The 21162-nt window shown below is 34.6% G+C and overlaps 1 protein-coding gene across 10 annotated transcripts in view; it reads left to right on the top strand.

Moving 5' to 3' along the window:
- Window positions 1-21162, top strand: part of Prrg1 (proline rich and Gla domain 1) — a 112407-nt gene that overhangs the window by 47037 nt on the left and 44208 nt on the right. For all 10 annotated transcript variants that reach the window (NM_001434274.1, XM_087600333.1, NM_001191888.2 and 7 more), the window contains 1 exon segment: window positions 9444-9495. In NM_001434274.1, coding sequence (NP_001421203.1) covers window positions 9486-9495 — 10 coding nt within the window. In that variant the 5' untranslated portion in view covers window positions 9444-9485.

Here is a 21162-nt window from a genome sequence, read left to right as displayed (position 1 = left end):
ACATAGATATATGATTTAGTATATAATAAATTTAAAGTATCTATAGTGTTATGTTATTTTAATATAATCATTTGTATATTTTAAAAGATAAATATTAATACATAGAATTTACTTATGACATATATATCAGCATTTCAATCCTTTATGTGCGTTAGTGCAATCTTTTATTGCACTATAGACAATGGAGATGGTAAAGTGAACATTGCACAGGAAGTAGCTAAAGGTTAGTGGAATTCAGAATTCAGCAAGCTCTTAGGGAATCAGTTGTTTTATGACCACAAGGGAATTGCTTAATGGTTCTCACTGCAGTTAGAACAAATTTCTCATTGTTGTGCCACCTCATAATGCCTTGTACCATTGACTTTCATCTTTATCCTTCTCTCATTTACTGTGCTAAAGTTGTATTGGACTTTTTGTTTTTCTCTAATTAAGTTTCTTTGTTCACACCTTAAAAATATAATGAACACACACACACACACACACACACACACACACACACGCATCTCCACAAATTCTATACTTTACAGTGGCAATTATCATCTGTGTTATTTGCCATTAATGATCTAATGTTCAGGAAAATTACTGAAACATGATATTAAGTCAATATTTGGTTTTGGCTTTTGAGACATGATATCATGTATTCTAAGCTGGCCTTCAACTTGCTGTGTAGCCAAGGATAACACTGATTCCCCTGCCTGCACAGCCTACTGCTGGATTTACAAGTATGTATCAGCATGCTGAGTTTTACATGGGCCTGGGAATCAAATGCAGCCTTGTGCATGCTAGCGAAACAGTCTACCAAGTAAACAATAACACTCGCGTTCAAAGTAAATAACTACTTAATGATTAAATATTTGACTGAAAGAATACCAGATTTTGTGTAAGAAAACCCATGTCAAAATCTTGAAATGTATTCTAAATCTTGATCTATTAGTAACACTCTTGTATTAGTCAGCTCTCCTTCTCAGTGATGAAATACCTAGGAAAATCAGCTTAAAGGAAGAACAATTTATTTTGGTTTCTGATGCTTCAGTCCACGGTCACTTGACTGTTGTTTTTTTCCCTGTGGTGTGCTGGAAGAATGCTGCACTCTTATGGCTGTCAGGAAGCAGACAACAACAAAGGGAACAGGGACAGGATGTGTTCTTTTGGGACATCCCTATTTCATATTCTTTTGGGACCTATTCTATGACACTGGTTTCATATTTTAAAGGTTTTTTTTTTTTTGCTACCTTTTGAGTACTAGCATTAACTGGTGACCAAGCCTTAAACACATGGCTTTTGTGGTTCATTTTTACAAACACAGCATCACAAGTGTCTGTGAAGAAAAGAAAATTACAGTATTAGCATTTTCAGTATAAATGTGTTGAGACATTAACCCAATCCTGAAATGCTCTTACCTATTAGCTGTTTGAGCATGAGGAATTTTATTTCTTCAAAAGTTATCAATAGTTATTTTTGTTTCTAATTTATAAGGTTGCTTTTGGCCCTGGTAAGGTAGCCAAGTGAAATTGCCTTAAAAGAGTGCCCGTGTATGCAACATGTACCAGCTGAACCTTTATTATTTCAAGGATGTGGTATCAGAAAAAAATAAAAGAGGGAAAAATAAAGGAAACTTCCAGAGACCTAATAGATCTTACCAGGTGTGGTGGTGCAGGCCTTTAGTTGCACCACTTGGGACACAGGAGGATCTCTCTGTGAGTTCTAGACTGACCAGGGCTACATTGTTTATTCATGTCTCAAGACAAAGCAAGACAAGACAGGAGAAGACACAACCTTTTTCTTATAGAAGAGACCTCTGACAACTGAAGGTATCTATAGCTTTCAGAGATGTCCTAAGAATGGAATGGTTCCAGGGAGTATTTTATATCTAGCATGTGCTACAAGTGCCCTTTGGCCTTTTAAACCTTAAATTAGAAGAGCCTTGGGATGTGGTAAAGAAATTAAACATTAGAACTATAAGCAGGGTGTCCAGAGGTTATTGTAAAGTGAATCAACATGCAGGGGAGGGCTTAGGAGTGAGCAGTTTGCCCAACCGTTGATGACATCCTTGTAGCTGAAAACTAACAACAGTGTAAATGTGGATCTCAGCAAATTATAACGTAGCCTGCAGTGTTTTGAAACTAATAGCTAACTGTCATTGTAGCTCAGAGGATTATTAGAAGAATAACTACAAGGTATAGGAGACTGGGGAACAAAGGGCAAATATTTGCAGAAATGACAAAGGACACAGTTAAAGAATCACCACCCCCAAGTTTAATAGTTATTATAGCTGAAGAAAAATCTTAAAAATCAAACTGTAATTTTCAGAATTCCACTTGTAAAATAAATATTATGCTACTCTCTGTCTTAAGTTGTTATTATTAGTTCTGAAGGCATTGAACCATACTGAACACCTGAAAAGGAAGCCAGAAGAATCAGATGGAACCAAAGCATTAGGGTAGTAGGTGCTAAACCTAACGCCTTCATGATCCTACTTACTGATTCCAGGAACTGTTAATATCTTCTTCATTTAAACTTTCCTCAAGGCCTGTAATACTAGAGATGCTTTGATATTCCCAATATCGTGAAATAAAGGTGTCAAAGGTTAAATGAGGTGCCTGAGATCAGAGAGTAGTTGGCAAGCCAGGCATAAATTCTAAAACCTGAAATGTGATGTCACATTTTGTTAGAAGTCTTTATTAAATTATATATTACCCAACATTTATTTATTCAGTTCCTTATTTTCTACTTTATAACTTTCACCTTAATGGCTAACAATCAGTTTACAGACATTTCAATTCTTGTAGAATTCCTAATTTACATACAAAGATTCCAAAGAGCCATTCTCCTATTTAATTATATATAATTATATACATATATATGATTTTATTATTTTAAATTTAATTTATAATTTGATTTTTTTGTATGTGATTTGCAATATGTGTATCTGGTGCCTGTGAAAGTCAGAAGAGGGTATCAGATTCCCTGGGACTGTAGTCCCCATTTAAGTATTGAGAGTTAAATTCAGATCCTCTGCAAGAACAATTGCTCTCAACTGCCAAGCCAACAACTCTTCAGCTCTTGTGTTTATTTTAAACAGTTGCTACACTGATGTTCCAGTTTCAAATTTGTTCACAAATTTTCCTTAAGAAGATCTCACATGACTATTAAATGTTCATAATCTTTTTAAAAAAATTTTATTGGATTTTTTTTAAATTTTACATTTCAAATGCCCTTTTCCAGTTTCCCCTCCAGAAACCCGATATCTCATTTCCCCTCTCCTTGCTTCTATAAGGGTGTTCCCCCACCCACCCACCTACTCCCTCCTACCTCCCCATCTTGACATTCCTCTACACTGGGGCATTGAGCCTTGACTGGACCAAGGGCCTCTCCTCCCATTGATATCCGACAATGCCATCCTCTGCTACATTTGCAGCTGGAACCATAGGTCCTTCAGTGTACTCTTGGGATGGTGGTTTAGTCCCTGGAAGCTCTGGAGTGTCTGGTTCGTTGATATTGTGGTTGTTCTTATGGAGTTGCAAACCCTCTCAGCTACCTCAGTCCTTTCTTTAACTCTTCCATTGGGGACCTGGTTCTCAGTCCAATGGTTGGTTGCGAGCATTTGCCTCTGTATTTGTCAGGGTCTGACAGAGCCTCTTAGGAGACAGCTATATCAGGCTGCTGTTAGCATGCACTTCTTGGCATCAGCAGTATTGTCTGAATTTTGGTGGCTGTATATGGGAAGTTCATAATCTTTTACTCTGACTGGTTCATAATTTTATGTCACACATCCCATATCTATCAAAATTGTTTGGGAAACTGGCCACCACAACCAGAATAGAGGGCAGGCACTTCTGATAGGGAAAGAACCAAGTGCTTTTGTTGTTTGTTTAGAAATAATTTTACTAAAAAAGGAGACAAGGAATTGAAACTAATCTAGACATAAATACATGACTCTGAATTGTTATTTAGAATGCTTTGTAGTGAAGATAGAAAACTAATCCCTCTCTGTGGATGCTTTGCTTGCTGACCCTCAGAAAATAACAGTCTCTCGATTCAATAGCCTGTTGTCTCTGCTGATACCTAAAAAGTAAGCAACCAGTGAGTAACTCACCTCTAAAAGTTATTTACAGCTAAAAAAAATGGGATGAAGTGGGATTTCCTGCTTTTTAAAAATGTTGCTAGAGCTCCTGAGAAGCTCACATTTACAAAATAGTTAAGAATATTCCTCTCCTTGTTGAATCAGGAAGACAGGGTGTACTGAGAAATATGACAGATGATCAGTTGGACTTGGTTTCTTTCTTTGTGGCTCTAGAGTCTGGTCTCTAGTTTTCAGGGTCTCCCTTTTTGCAGGTAAATCCTTAGTTTCCTGGTTAGCCACTCCAGCCTGTTGGCCTTTTGCTACCATTTCCCTTTTTGTTTGTACTTTTTCCTAATGTCTTACTCTTAATGCCTTATGACTATTTTAACTATCCTGCTACAGTGAATTCTTTGCTTAATATCAATACAATGAGTGCTAAAATGATCAATTTTGAGCTATCATTTTCATTTAGGTGTTTGCAGAATATTTTTCAATGCTACCTTGGCAGGAGTGCCTTGGCTTGACAACCTTGCAGGGGAGCATTAGACCCCTTCTTTTCCCTTTCAAGGTGAACTTTCCCATAGTCATCATGGGACTGGTGAGGCCACTAGGTGGCTGAAGAAGTACATAAAACAGGATTAGAGTTGTATCACTGCCCCTCAGTTTCCTAGCCCCCTAATAGTGCACTGGCCAGTTACCCCAGCCTTTGACAGAAGTGGCCCTGTCATTATTTTAAAGGCAATGGCAATGCTTTCCTGTAATCATTACTTTATGCATCTATCTATATATGTATCTATGTATCTATCAAGAAATATTATATATATCATAACACTGATCTCTCTCTCTACTTTAAACATACACAGTTTTAAAAACTACAATAAAAATTCAGATGTTGAAAACAGAAAATACAGCATAGTTCTTAATATCTATCTGTTTAAAATTAGAGAAAATATGAGATAAGATGAAGAATTGTTTTACCAAATTGAGGATATTTTAACTCTTTAGACTATAAACGAGTCTAAAAATTTGCCTGGTATTATTATGAACTAATTATTTAATTGGTATTCAAACTGCTTAGTGCCATAAAATGTTATTTGGTATTTAGTAAATTAAAGTAATAGCACATCACAGATATTGACATCAGGTTGATCAGGATACACACACACACACACACACACACACACACACACACACACACACAGAGGCTTACCTAAAGTACTATATGGGACATGACATTTCTGTCAAGTTGTCATATCTAAATTGTACTAATCTACCAAAGCAATAAAATTTAATAATTATAGCACAAGTGTAAAGTGAATAAAGGCTGAAGTAAAAATGTAATCTTATTGGAAGACTAAGTAGTATTTCCTATGGAATGAAATATACTCAAAAACAATTGAAAAAGTACCTTTTAACCAAATACTAAGAAATATAAGTTGGCTGGGTATGATTGTAAATAATCAGTCTTCCATGTATTTACCCAACCTAGCACAAAATGACCTCTATAACAATGGTTCTCAATTTGTGGGTGAAGATCCCTTTGTGGGTCAAATATCAGGTATCTTGCACATAATATATATATATATATATATATATATATATATATATATATATGTATATATGGCTGACAGTAGCAAAATTACAGTTATGAAGAAGCAATGAAATAAATACATGAGATAATGATTATTTTTATTTTATTTTATTACTTCATTTGAAGCAGGGTCTCACTATGTAACTCTGTCTTGAAACTCACTATGTAGCCCAGGTTGGCCTTAAAGTCACAGAGGTCTGATTTCCTTTGCTGGGATTAAAAGTGTGCCATCATGCCCAGCCTATTTATATTTCTTCTTTTTTAAGATTTATTTATTTATGTTATGTATATGAGTACACTGTCACTCTCTTCAGACACACCAGAAGAGGGCATCAGATCCCATTACAGATGGTTATGAGCCACCATGTGGTTGCTGGGAATTGAACTCAGGACCTCTGGAAGAATAGTCAGTGTTCTTAACCACTGAGCCATCTCTCCAGCCTCTACTTATATTTCTTAATATTTGGCCAAAAGGTACTTTGCCAATTGTTTTTGAGTATATTACATTATGTAGGAAATACTATTTAACATTTTTTACTATAAAAAGCTACTATTGCCTCTAGTTCATACTAAATTATTTTCAACACTTAAAATATTTCCTATGGAAAAATATTTCCTATGGCTAATGTCTACCCTCAGATATAATAAAATGAACAAAATAATGTATTTTGTATGATTAGCTAACAAAAAGTATAATCAATTGACATGGTATCTATTAATTTTATATTTACATGACACATTTTCATGATTGTTTAAATAATTAAAACTTAAATGAAATAAAATTAATAGTTAAATAATTCACAATTATCTAGTGCTTTAAATAAGATATAACTTTTAAAAATTTTATTTATTTACATCCTAAGTCCTGTCCCCCTACTCCTGGTCCTTCCTCACTAAGACCATCCCCTTTCCCCTTCTCTTCGGAGAGGTTACCCCCACTTGGATGTTCCCTCACCTTGGTGCATCACGACACTGCCAGATCAGGCACATCCCCTCTCTCTGAGGCTAGACAAGGCAGCCCTGTTGGAGTATAGATACCACAGTCAGGCTAAAACTTTAGGGAGAGCCTCTGCTCCAGTTGTTGTGGGAGACTGGGCTGCACATCTGCTATTTATTTAGTTTTAAGATAGGGACCTGTCTGAGAAACAAGATTGAGTAGTCCTCATGTTTAAAGAAATATAAACTTTATCACTGCCCTGCCCCAACATCTCTCAAATGAAAGGATATGAGTGTTTAAGGAACAAGCTAAACCTTGGCAACAGAAGCAGCAGCAAGAGACACCCTGGAGTAGAGAGTATGGCTTGGGGTTGATGTACACAGTAGGCTATGAACCCTGTATATTTAAAGAAATCATTTTGTTTAAAACAAGAGTCTGGGTTTTTTTGTTTTTTTTGTTTGTTTGTTTGATGTTTGCTTCTAGATGTCTAGGTGAGGTGGTTGATGGGCAGGTTTCATCTTCTTGGTTTCTTCCTTGGTTTCATCTTCTCTAGATGACTTTTCTTACCATACTGACCTCTGGAAAATCCTGGCCATGTCTCATAGTCCTTTCTTTCCTTTGTGGTTCCCACTTATAACAGAAATAGGCTTGTGTTTTTCTAAAGCAATTGATTACATAATAAAGAAGAATAAGCAAAAAATAAAAGAAAACAATGAAATCAAGAAGTCCTGCCAGATTTCTTTAGAATCTTTGATATCATTGTCACCAATAAAGCTATCCCCACCCCTTAATTTTCCCTTCCTCATAGTTACCAATGATTGTCTCTTAAAATTCAACTTGAGCCACCCCACCAACACTCTGCTTTAACTCTTTCAAGTCATCATTTGTACAAGGATGGATTACCCTTCATGTACTGGCTTTTTCCTAAAGCATTCCCAGAATAATTTCACTTGAAAGGTCAAAAGACAACTGGGGCTTCAAACTCCCAGTTTCTGATGACAGCATATACAGATGACTTCAAGAAGTGGGATAATAGTTCTTACTCTAATTTAACTTAAATTTAAGCTATTTATTAACTAGTGTTTTTCATAAAAATTTGTTATCCTTTTTATAGGCATTTATAAATTATATAATAGTGGATTTAATGATAATTTGATATATATGTGTAATGCATTTTGATTATATCACCCTTCATTACTCTCTTGTTTATCTCCCACTTTCTCAGTCCCCTTCTTCTGAACTATTAATCATTCATTCATTCTTTTTTCTGCTTTATTTGCAATACTAAGCATGGTGGTGTTGTGAAGAGCTCACAAGACCTGACCCTTCCCTGTATAATATTGTTTTGAAGAACCTCAACTGATTTTAAAAAAAATGAAATGAGAAGAAATGCTTTAAAGAATCAAATTCTGAAAAATATTGTCATAATAAAATGTCATATAATTTTAGCTTTTGCTACATTTCTCATTATCCAATTATAAAATTTTATATTCTTTATTTTGTGTGCATTTGTGTATGTGTTCTATGTGTCTGTGGAAGTCAGAGCTGGGGGCTGATCTGGAACTAGTATTCAGGATGGTTTCGATCTACTATGTGGGTTCTGAGTATTGAATCTAAGTCCTCTGTAAGAGCAGTAATTGCTCTTAGCCATTGAGCCATCTGCCTAGCACATCATCATTTTTAAGTATCTGAAAATTTTGTTGACAAGGAAATTTGTATAGGCTTATGTCAGCATTTCAGGTATTTATTTTACCAAAAAACGTTCATTGCTTTTGAATGATATATTTTTTAATACCCTACAGGATAGTCAGAGCATACTTAAATGCACACACACATACACACACACACACACACACACACACAAAATAAATATTTCTATAATATACAAAATAAGAGTATATATTTGAGAAACCCAGGTGAAGGACATTCCCCCTTTTTGTGAAGAATTTGAAATTTAAAAAATGGTTAATTTGGTGTCATAAAACTAGTTATTAAGTTTTAGTCTACCATTTATTTACTGATTTCCCCTACTGAACTTTAAGTAATGTTCCTAATGGGCTGATGGACCCTATTTTTTAAAACACACATACACACACACCTAGTCCCCCTGCTAAGCTACACATTGAGAGCTTGAAAAGTGACTAGAAATAATAGTTTATGGCTTGTATGTTAAATAAACTAAGGCATTGTTCATATGCATTGGCTTCTGCATTTGTTCTATGTTTATGCTTTTTTTCACCTATAAAACAGAATTTCTTCCATTGCCACTGCAATTTGTATGCTTTCTGTAATTCTCTTATATTGTTGTTGTCAGGAATCCATGGTCTTTGATTCAGGAGGTTTATTCAAAGTAACTGTGGGCTGCTTTGCCTCAAGGATAACTTGATTAGGGGGAACGCTGTTTGACACCATTCAGGAAAATGTTACACAATAAAGGGTATTGTACTTGTCACAATGATAATGAAGGGAAGGCAGTAAAACTAATAACATGGCAGCATGATTATTAGCATTGAGCCTTTGGTATTTTTGCCTGTCGTTTCTTATTGATATGACTATCTTTCTAAAAGTTAAGCATGTGACCAAATTGATGAGAATTATTTGACAGGAGCTAAAACTATCCAGAGAAAGAAGATCAAAGTTAGTTGATATAGACAGCCTGTGCTTTCCAGAATACTGTTTCTGTCCTCTGAGGTTAGGTATCTGTGGTTGAGAACACAGTTTTGTTAGGGAGCAAGATTAGAATGCATTGAAATGACATGCTCACACTGACTACATCAGCTGTAATGGGGCTTATCTGATGTCGTGACTCAGCCTCTCTGAATCTGATTGTGTATGTGCTCTGTTTTGTACAGAGAATCGTCATTCAAGACCTGTCAGAAGCCACAAGAAAAAAAATGGGAAGAGGTAAGTCTTTCTTCCCTTTTAAAATTATTTAGCTTCTCTTAATTGTAATCTAGCGTAATGGAGAAATTGAGTTATGTTTGTAGAGGCTTAAATTGTGTTTTTACTTGGTGATAGAAAAATTTGTCTGATTCAATACTGGGTAGAAAAATACCAATATACTATGTGATACTCACTGGTTATTTTTTAAATTTCTTTATTAATCATTTTATTCATTTACATTTCAATGATATCCCCCTCCCCAGTTACCCCTCTACAAGCCCCTCACGCCATATCCCATCTTCCCCCTCCCCTTTGCCTCTAAGAGGGTGCTCCTCCACCCATTCACCCACTCCTGCCTAACCCCTCTAGCATTGCCCTACACTGGGGCATCAAGCCTCCACAGGACCAAGGGCCTCCCTTCCCATTGATGTCAGATAAGGAAGGCCATCCTCGGCTATATATGTATCTAGAGTCCTGGCTCACTCCATCTATACTCTTTGGTTGGTGGTTCCCAGAGTCCCTGAGAGCTCTGAATGGTCGTTAGTTGCTAACGTTCTTACGGTGATGTAATCCTGTTCCTTTAGTCCTTCTCCTAGCTCTTCCATTGGGGTCCTTGGGCTCAGCCCTAAGGTCCTTTTATTTATTCTGATTTTTGGTTCTGTTGGTGGTGGTGGTGGTGGTGGTGGTAGTCGAGGTGGTGTTGGAGGTGGTGTGTGTGTGTGTGTGTGTGTGTGTGTGTGTGTGTGTGTATGTAATAGTTCAAATTTGATATTATATAAATCTGCCCAAATTCCAACTTCCTTATAACTCTAGCCAAAACTACCCATATGCCTTGATCATATAGAAGTTCTGTTAATAGTAACACAAATGGACTGGCTTCGTCATTAAGAACACTTACTGCTCTTTCAGAACACCTGGTTTTGGTTCTCTGTATCTACATCAGGCACCTTACAACTGATTTTAACTCTAGGTTTAGGTTTTCTAACACCCTATGGCCTCTGTAGGCATGTATATATACATTGTACACACAAACTCATTCAGATACACATGCATTGACATATATAAAAAATAAATTACAAAATCTTTTTAAAAAATTTAAAAAGAAATATGGTAAAACAATTCAAAAGGTCCTATTATGCAACCAGTGTTTTAATATTGTTTAAAGTGGGAACCATTACATGAATTCTTTGAGCTTATTTTTAGTTTTTCATAAGGGTATTATGGATTTTAAATAGAAATGTTTAAGTTCATTTCATTACTAATATGGACCATCTGTCACAGTGACTTTATAAATAATTCTAATTCATATAAATCATAAAACAATGCGCTATAAAGAGTATTAAGTATATAAAAATGCTATTTGGAGTACTATGTTGAGTCATATGAATCCAGGGTTTAAAGGCTTGAATTCAAATTCCATGGCCACTACTTCAGCTAAATCTGAAAGCTTTCCTAAATGGATTTTTTCATCTTTGAGGTAGAATTAATGCATCCTGTACTTCCACCTTCAGGAAGATGTGGTTAGAAGAATGTGATTAATATATGTGAGTGTTGAGAGCTATAATGTCTAATAGCATAGAACATTGGTATCAGCTGATTGCTACCTTTATTGAATAAGTTTATCTTTATTTGTCCTTTCAATAGTCAAAATAAAGTTATTTGTTCAGATTCTTTTGAAGGCAACAGAGCTTGGGGTGGGGCTCTGAAACTCACTAACAGCTCTGCCTTTAGTTGCTTGCCTCACCGTCATATGTATCTTTACTGGCAGTATCTACACCATTGCTCACTCGTAGGAATTCTTCCTGCACTTTGTTGCTCTTGTGTGCTCCAGAGCTTCCTTTGGAAGCTGATTTGTTTGAGAGATCCAGGTTCTTTCCAAACATTCTCCAACCATTTACAATTTTTTTAAATGAGTAATAATTGTAAATACAATAAGACACATTTTTAGGATTAATTCATACTTGCTGTATCCTAAAGTCAGCTGCCAATTGAAGCTTCCATAGTATCTCATTGCTTGGTCCTCACTCAATCCACAAATCTGTAAGCAGATTAGGAGAATTCCCTTGCTATTGGCAACTGTTATCACCATATGGAAAAGAGCTACCCAAGTCAAGGGACCTTTCCTTTTTCTTATTTCTTCTTTTAATTTTGGGCTGATCATCAGTCACCAACAAAGGAACCTCCTTTAAAATATGCTAGAGCAAATAGTTATTCAAGCTCAGGCAGATAATAGAACAGAGCATAGTAATGTAATGTAATCTGCAAAGATGGGCATATTTCCAACCTGGAGATTAAAAAAAGGAAGTGCGTCACATAGTGCTGTTTTTACAAACACAGGAAGCATGTGATAGCTGGGTTTTTTTTTTGTTTTTTTTGTTTTTGTTTTTGTTTTTGTTTTTGTTTTTTTTTTGCCTGCTGGTGGTGAGCATCATGGAAATATTCTTGTAAATGTCAAAGAAACACCATTCTTCAAGCTTTGTTTAGGTTTGCATGGATATATTGGTTAATTGCTGCTACTTTTATGGTGCTGTATAATGAATTGTGCTGCATTTGGTAAACATTCTTACAAATAACTCACTATGTTATACAACAAGACACAGCTAGAAAGATGGCACCAGGCTTGTATAAAAATTAAAATTAATTTATTTTACTGTTCTTTAATAAGAACAAAACGATTCTTCATAAACATATGAAACTTTTCTTTTATTCATGGGACATGAAAGATCTTAAAATTTAAATCTTTGAAAAAAAAAGGAAAAAGGACTATGTAGTTTAGTTGTTAGAGTCTTTGTATAGCATGTACAAGGCCCTGGATTTAGTCTCTATCATTACATGAACTGTTGATATTCCTAGCTCTTGGGAGATGAAGATTGTGAGACCAGGAATTCCGATAAACCTTGAATATATAGCAAGTCTGAAGCCACCCTGCAATTCATGAGACCATTATCACAATGAAATAAGAGGGCAGGGAAAGAAAAAAAATATATATGTATTGTTTCTTATTTGACTATAATAAGTGTTTATCATGTGTAGTATTAAAATCACTTTTAGTATTTATGAAGTCATTAATTGTGGCTTACTATTTAGGACTCCAGAATCCTAAATACTTTTTTTAAAGATTTAATTTATTTATTCCATGTATGTAAGTACACTGTTGCTGTCTTCAGACACACCTGAAGGGGACATCGGATCCCATTATGGATGGTTGTGAGCCACCCTATGGTTGCTGGAAATTGAACTCAGGACTTCTGGAAGAGCAGTCCGTGCTCTTAACCGCTGAGCCATCTCTCCAGCCCCTAAATACTCTTATACTATGTAGTTACTTTTATACTAATAAGTATTTGCAGTACTTGTAATTCACAGATGTTTCCTCTGACATTCATCTTACTTATCTCAAGTCATAAGAAAATCTTTACTACAAAATAAGAATAATCATTTCTATTAACATATTTATATTTACACTGAACTTGATTTAGGGAAAAAATCTGTAGTGAATAACCTATAAACAGTTTTTATATTAGAAAGTCAAAATGCAAAACTAAGTCTTATGTCATTGTAAGTTTTCAGTTTTCCTGAAAAACTCTGAATATAATAACAATAACGTGTGAAGTTGATTTCATCATAGGAGCACTGTGTTGCTGATTAAAGTATTGGGTAGTAATTATTTTTGATATTTATAGTGGCATTCTAATATTATGTGGGGATAAACAGTTCACTGTCCACTAACATTTCTGGTAACAGATAAAGCACACATCTATTTTAGATAACAAAGTGCCACACATATAAAAATCCTATTATCAACAATGATCTGTGCCTAAAGTAATTAAAAAGCCAGCAGCCCACTTTGGGAAAGATCATAGTAGATGTCAAGGCATTTCACTTCACAAGGTTTGCTCTGAACAAGGGAAGGTGCCTAAAAGAAGTTCAGCATTATTTACTTGTCCTATGTGAAAGCTTCCCTTTTTGACTAAAGACCTTTTATCTTTGTGCTTTTCTTGAAACAAAAAATGTAATGTGTCATACAACCCAGACTTTAATGATATGAAAAAGCACAATGTACAATTATATGTAAATGTCTAATAAAAATTAGCATTTTCATAAAGAAGTGAATGGGAAGACTTTACACATTTAGGTTCAATTGAAGGTATATTTTTAATATTCTTCCCCTGAATAATTAGTACATTTCAAAAATTAAATCATTTTTAGAAAACACATTACTCTTACTAATGTCTTTATCTACAAAACAAATAGATTATTATGATTTTTTATAATCTGCATTCTGATTTTTAAAAATATATGTATCCATATGAATTGTTTCTGTGCCAACATTCATTGCTTTTATAAGTGCTTTTGCAATAACTTTTATTATCTACTTGTCACTCATGGCTAATTTCCCTGTTTTAGCTTAAGAACAGAGATGCTGAGGAAGCTCACCATGATATTTTTTTTCTTTTTCTTTTTTTTTTTTTTTTTTTTTTGGAGCTGGGGACCGAACCCAGGGCCTTGCGCTTGCTAAGCGAGCGCTCTACCACTGAACTAAATCCCCAACCCTCACCATGATATTTTAATAGTAGTAAACTATGCTTTACAAGATAGGAACTATGGCCATGCATCTTTAAACACATTGCTTTTTTGCTTTTCTTTACAAAAACTAACATACTTGAATAGTAAGCAGGTGTTATTTGGGAACAATAATGAAACAAAAGTGTGAAGATTAACATTTTCTCTCCTTTTCCTTTTACAGTATTGAGATTTTGGAACTCATTCAAATGTTCAGGCAAGAAACAGAGTTCCAAGTTTAGAAGAGTTCTTAGGTCTATAAAATCTGAGTCTGAAAAATCATTTTATACTTTTATGTTCCATACATAATGGTACCTTGCTGTTCTGCTATGAATGAATATAGAATAATGATGTCAACTGTGATATTCCTTGGTCTGGGCATAATGGCACAATCCTGTAAACCAGTTACTCAGAAGGTGGAGGGAAAAAGAATAGGAGCTCAAGACCATCTTCACAATTGAATGCCAGCTTTTCCCCTATGTGAAAACCTGTTCAAAAACAAAAGGAACAAAATACAAATAAAACCCCCTGATGATGGTAATAGCTGTAATTAAGAACTCCTGAAAAATATTTTTAAAAAATTAGCAAAACCACTGTACAAAGTCTCAAAAATGTTACTTAAAAGAAGAAAAATTGATTTAGAAAATGGGACTCAGGATTCAGCAAACGTTCGTAGCTCATAGGTTTTTTATTTTTATTTTTTTGTAGTCTCTATTGTTGCTATTTAAAGGTTATTTCTCCCAACTATACAAAAAAGAATTTGATAAAAATGAAACAAAACCAAAACCAATTAATATACTCTGATCTCCTTTTGGAGTTTTTAATGGCTGAGTCATATCTCCAGGCATATTCTGATCACTTAAGGTATCACAATATGGTGTAAAAATCACTAAACTCAGAAAATAAAATGCTTTCTTAAAAAATAACAAAACACTGCTGGTCCTGCATACTAAGTCTTGATAAATTTAGAACATGGTCGTGTTCTTTAGGGTAAAAAACACAAGCCCATGCCAGGAGTTATACAGTATGACTGTATGAGGAAAAATGGCTTACAGTGGATATAGTGCATCTCAATTCTTTGCAATTCTGAATATCAACTTTGGCATAAAGCTCTATATTTTCAAACATTTGAAAAACACATTTGAATCTTTAGATTGAAAGTTTTGTAAAGTGGAAGTTTTATAACATTTTATTTGGGAGCTCCCTGGTTTGTATAGTTCAAGTAAGGGTATTTTTTTAAAGTCAATTAATTATTTCATACTTCACCTATATTAGATGTGAGTCTCTTTATTATGGTGACATTAATGTTGTAGTTAAGATGATGTCACTAGTTTATTGTAAGCACTTGTCTTCCTAATTTTATAACAGCAATACAAATCTGCTTGGGGCTGACAGCTACTATTATTTCTTTCTGGTAAGTGCTGTCCACTAGGAAAAGGGACTGTTTAATGAATATGATACTTTTTAAAACCCATTAAAGAGAGCACTTGTTATTGACGCAGCCTTTTTTGCCTTTTGTGTAGATTTGAGAATATAACACTTGATGTATAAGTTGTATTTTTAAATTACATTTTATTATATAAATTTATCTTTAAATTTTGCACATGTACAAAATGCATACTGACCACTCTACCCTCCCACCTCCTTGCTGCCTCTGTTAACTCACATCATTCCTGTGAAATCTCAATGTGATGTTTCTATTGATTCATTTTGTTTTGTGATCCACTGAGATTAACCAGTGTGATCACGAGTTTGGAGCTAATGGCTGGAATTAGGTGAGCTCAGCAATAGGTACACAACTAAAGACAGTGGTTCTCATTTCTTAGAACCTATCAATAGCCAACAGGTCAGAGAGAAGGAGTAGGGCTCCAGGTTCCTCCCTCCTTTTTCCTTCACTGATTGATTATAAGACTGATCTTATGATGGCCTACATCAGGTACCTATAGTTATTGCGAATTACTGAGTTCAATCGTTGTGTCAAGTCCAGAGAATGTTATTCACAGCTCTGCACCATAGGTTTTACCTAATTCCTTCTTGCACAATATTTTGTTAAGTCATAGAATGGGTTGTTTAGGGCTTGACCCACAACAACTACTTATTTTCTACATTTTGGGCTGCCATGAAGCTCTGCATTAATCAGCATTCATTGTCAGGAAAGGCTGCTTTGATTAAGACTAGGAGTGGCTTTTGTATGAGCATAGCTATTTAACAATATAAGAGTTTTTAATCATTTCTTAATCTCAGAATAATTGAACTTTTTACATTGAGTCAAAAGTGACACAATATAGGTGTGGCCATTTTAAAATATGTAGGTCAGTGATATTTATTACATCTATAGTACTATTCAGTCATCTATATCTAAACCATTTTTGTCAATCACAAAGGAGACCCCACACCTAGTAATCTGTACCTTTGTATTTCTTCCACCTTGAAGGCCCTGGACCTTTTTGTTTTGTGTTTTGTCTCTATAGAGTCAGCTAGTTTAGATATTTCATATAAATGGAATCAGGTAGTATATGACTTGAAGTTCCCTAATGGTATATTTTATAGAGCAGCAGTTCTCAATGTGTGGGTTGTGACCCCTTTGAGGTTGCATAACCCTTTCATATGGCTTGCATAAGACAATCATAAAACACAGTTATTTACATTATAATTCATAATGGTAGCAAAATTACAGTTATGAAGTAGCAATAAAAACAATTTTGTGGTTAAGGGTAACTACATATAAGACACTGTGAAACAGTCACAGCGTTAAGCAGTTGAGAGCTGCTGATTGTTTCATAGATTTATTTGACATCTTTGCTGAGGTATTGTTAAGGTCTTCGGAACATTTGTTAATTCATCTGTTTGTTTCTTTATTCTTGAGTTTTAAGACTTGTTTATCAATTTAATGAAATGATTTTTTTCTTTTGGAACATTTGACTCAATGTCAGAGTATGTAACCAGGACTAACTTTGAACTTAACCATCCTTCTCCTTAACCATAACTGTCTTTTAGTACCTGTAATTTGTAAAACTTTTACCCAGCCTGTGATTTGTCTTTCTTCCTTATGACATGATTGTGTTTCTTATGAGTTAAAAAAGAACAGTAGATGGTTCTAGAATTGAGACATATTCTAACCCTATAATTAAATATCTGCTTTTTTGCTTTAGTCACTTATCCTGTACATTTTCATTTCCTAGTCAGTTAGATGAAAGGATTCAGATGGATCAGTGGTTTCTATTATACTCAGTGAAGCATTACATTTTCTAAATGTGCCCCTGAAGGGAGGGAGAAAAGGAAGGCCTTCAGACAAAAGAACTCTATTTTTTCTGTCTTTTTTCTCCCTATAATTTTGATTTGAAGAGGATTCTTTGCTTGTTAACTTTAGGATAGTACCACTGGATTATATCAATCTAAAAAAAAACTTTTTGATATTTTAGATTGTTTGATTCATGGAAACTAGATTGAATCTACTAAAGTCATTTCAGTGTGCAGAGGAAAAAAATCTATCCATAATTTTGTTGATCAACTCGACTTTAACAATTAATAGCTAGTATCTTAGTAAATGTTTGTTGTATCCATCTTTTAAAGGGTTATGAGATATGGGCCTCCCCAATAGCTACTAACTAGGCCATAACTAAGGTCTTAGACCATATTTTTCTACATGTAAACTTTTAACAGTAAGAAGACACCTATATAGACTACAGAGATGGCTCAACAGTTAACAGCACTTATTGGTTTTCTAGAAGACCTAGATTTGATTCCCAGCCCCTATGTGGTGGCTCATAGCCAGTAACTCTAGTTCCATAGAATGTGACATCCTCTTCTGGTATCTTTGGGCACTAGGTGTACATAAGGTACAAGGACGTATATGCAGGCAAGTATACATGTACACAGAAAATAAAAATAAATCTCTTCTTTTTTTAAAAAACAGAAGGGATATAACTGTTATATGTTCTATTCTGTAGACTCCATGGAGTTTCATTTTTTACCATTTTGGATACTATAGCCCTGTCTTAGATTAATGAACACTTTATCTGAAACCCATGACAGAATTCTAGCACTGATACCTTCTAGTACTTTGAAAATGACCAGCAATACTCAAGTCAGAAACTGCGTACAGAGCCTTGTAAACTGGACACTGACCAGCTTTACCTAAGGGTACAAACTAAAAATACTGTGTTCAAGCCAAACTTTAAATACATAATTTCTAGAGCAAATTAACATTTAAGCTAATTTTACCCCCCAAAGGCATCCCTGAATGAAATCCATGTTCGAACAAAACAAAAACATATTCATTATTGAAACTCTACTTACCTGATCTGTTAGACTTCATTTGTAAGCTAGAGAGAACAGTAGCTGAAAGTTTTGTAGTAGTTATGAAATGTGATGTTTTTATTATATGAATTAGGTATCTTACCAGGACAGTTATTCCTTTCTTAGAATCTAGACTGTAGCTGTCTCATAGAATACCTATTATACTATCTCTGTTGATTGATAATATAAGAATCAGTATAGCATAAATCTATGTGTTCAGAACTGTTGCTCAGATTTAATAAGTTATATATGGCTGCCTTTTGCCCCATTAAATAAAGATAAATAGTTCTTCCACTTGAGATAGAAAAATGATCAATGTAGACAAGATTCATAAATCAAAAAAGAAGTTCTGTTGGTTTGAATATGCTTGGCTCATGGAAAGTGCTATTATTAGGAAGTGTGGCCTTGTCCAAATAAGTGTGGCCTTGTTAAAGGAAGTGTATCACTATGGGGGTGGATTTTGAAGTGCAAAAGAGACCCTCATTCTAGCTCTGTGAGATAGCCTATTCTTGACTTCATTTGGACGAAGGCTCTCAGCTCCTCCAGTGCCATGCCGACCTGGATGCTGCCATGCCTCCTGCCATGATAATAAGGGACTGAACCTCAGAACCAGTAAGCCAGGCCCAATTAAATGTTGTTCTTTATAAGAGTTGCCTTGGTCATGATTTCTCTTTACAACAGTGGAAACTGTAAATAAGAGAGAAGTTTTATTCTGGTCGTCTGTGTAAGCAGTAACACTACTTATACCTTGATAATTATATCAAGTCATTACATACAGGAGAAATAGCCATCATCAGATATTCCTGTTTTGATGACTCTACTTCACTATATATTTAATTATGCCCAAGTAGACCACTATGTTTTTATATTTGATTTCTTTTAGGTAAGCCACTGTCCCTAGTGTAGAAATATAATGTGCTAACATTCCATACTTCAAATCAATTGATGTAATTACTAAAAATTTAACAGAATTGTTAGTGGTAATATCATCTGCCATTTCCTATGAAAATGTTTTTGTAAGAGGTAACATATTTTAACATTTATCCAAAGAAAAGTCAACTATTTACCTTTCTTTGGTGAATACTATATTAGATAATTTCGTTGTGTCTCATTTTTCTTTATGCAGCGTAAAAACTTTAGACTAGAGTCCTCTGAATATAAGAACTAAAATTTAGGTTTTATGAAAACCTTGTTAAAGTAGTTAGTGTCACTGCAGAGAACTATGTTTATTTTGCTTTTAAAGGATATCAACTTTATAGATATCCATTACTTCTTTTGTCTTCTCTGTTATACAAATCCATTCCTGGTACATTCTCTGGACTTATTCCAGGATATTTGCCTGTTATCTGGTATCTTATTGTATGCTTCCTGTATTACAGTGCTAATTCTGAAGTCTTGTAGCCATCATATCCATCATGTCTTTAGAAACCATGTTTGGCACATTAAAGCATTTAATAAAAATTATTTCTTCCCTTAAATCTTTAGGCTTGGGGTTGGGGATTTAGCTCAGTGCTAGAGCGTTTGCTTAGCAAGCACAAGGCCCTGGGTTCTGTCCTCCACTCCGAAAAAAAAATCTTTAGATTTTCCAGGCTTAGATGCTCCATTGCACAACTTCAATTTTTAAATTCCCTGAACTCTTGTGTGAGTTTATGACAACCTGATTGTGTATAACCATACTAGAAATTTTGAATTATAAATACAGCAGTCACATAAGCACCAACCTGTAATTTTCATAAATATATTGTTGTTTTAAAATAATACTGAAAACTAATCTGTTTTCCTTCATTCCTAAATAAAAGAACATCACCTAAGAAGCCTTTAATTTATGCAATAAACACTTTACTTTTATTTTCATAATTTTATTATTTTAATAAGCTTTGTTTTATAAGGATAGCTATTTCCATCAGTCTGATAAGCAGCTGCTTAATACCTATGTCAGCATAAAAAATAACATGAAGGCGTTATATTGTTTGCAGATACAGTGAAGTAGCAATATTACTCTGGTTTATGAGGAAGAAAATGTGGGATTTTGAGAGTGACACTTTATAAGATCATTCAATACAGGATCTCTCAGCATTACACTAGCTGTTCTAGAACTTGCTCTGTAGACTACACTAGCCTCTAACTCAGAAATCTGACTGCTTCTGCCTCCCAAGGGCTGGGATTAAAGACATGCACCATCTCGCCTGGCACCCAACAACATACCTGCCTAATTTATAAAATTAAAATAATCTTTTAAGTATAGAATTAGATAGGGATGATATTTAGTTGAATTCTCTTCTGTGTACATACATGTGTTGGTTTGTGGGATGATGAAGCTTTGGATGCTACCTAAGATTTGCATATAAAGCAGTATTCCAATTTTTCAGAATATTTCCAGTTATAGAGATCTTTACTGTCACAACTTTAAGAAATCACATTTAGCACCTTCACTTCAGTAATTAAGAAGCAGACTCTGATAAATTAAGTAACATATGCAAATGTTAGAGTCATGCAGCCACTCTAGTACTAAAGCAGGAACAGAAAAGGATATTTCTTAACCTTCAAATGCAGAGCCTTTTAACCACAGCACTGTTCTTATTCTTCCCTTTTCCTTGCCTGAATAGAAGGTTGGTCAAGATGGATCTCTTAGATTTGAACAATGTATCACAAAAGGCCACCTTTATATTGCAGTCAGAAAACTTGAATTAGCAGATATTTTGTATGTTGTTCAGTCTTGTATGAGAAATTCACTAGATAAATAAGACATCAGAGAGTTATTCCAGAAAAAAAATCAGCTTTCTTAATAGTTTGTGGACTTATCATAGATTTAGTTTCTGATACACCAAC

The sequence above is a fragment of the Rattus norvegicus genome, chromosome X (assembly GCF_021556685.1).
Source record: "Rattus norvegicus strain SHRSP/BbbUtx chromosome X, alternate assembly SHRSP_T2T, whole genome shotgun sequence".
Classification (NCBI taxonomy): Eukaryota; Metazoa; Chordata; class Mammalia; order Rodentia; family Muridae; genus Rattus; species Rattus norvegicus.
Note: the sequence above shows the minus strand (reverse complement) of the source record. Positions and strands in the feature narration are given on the sequence as shown.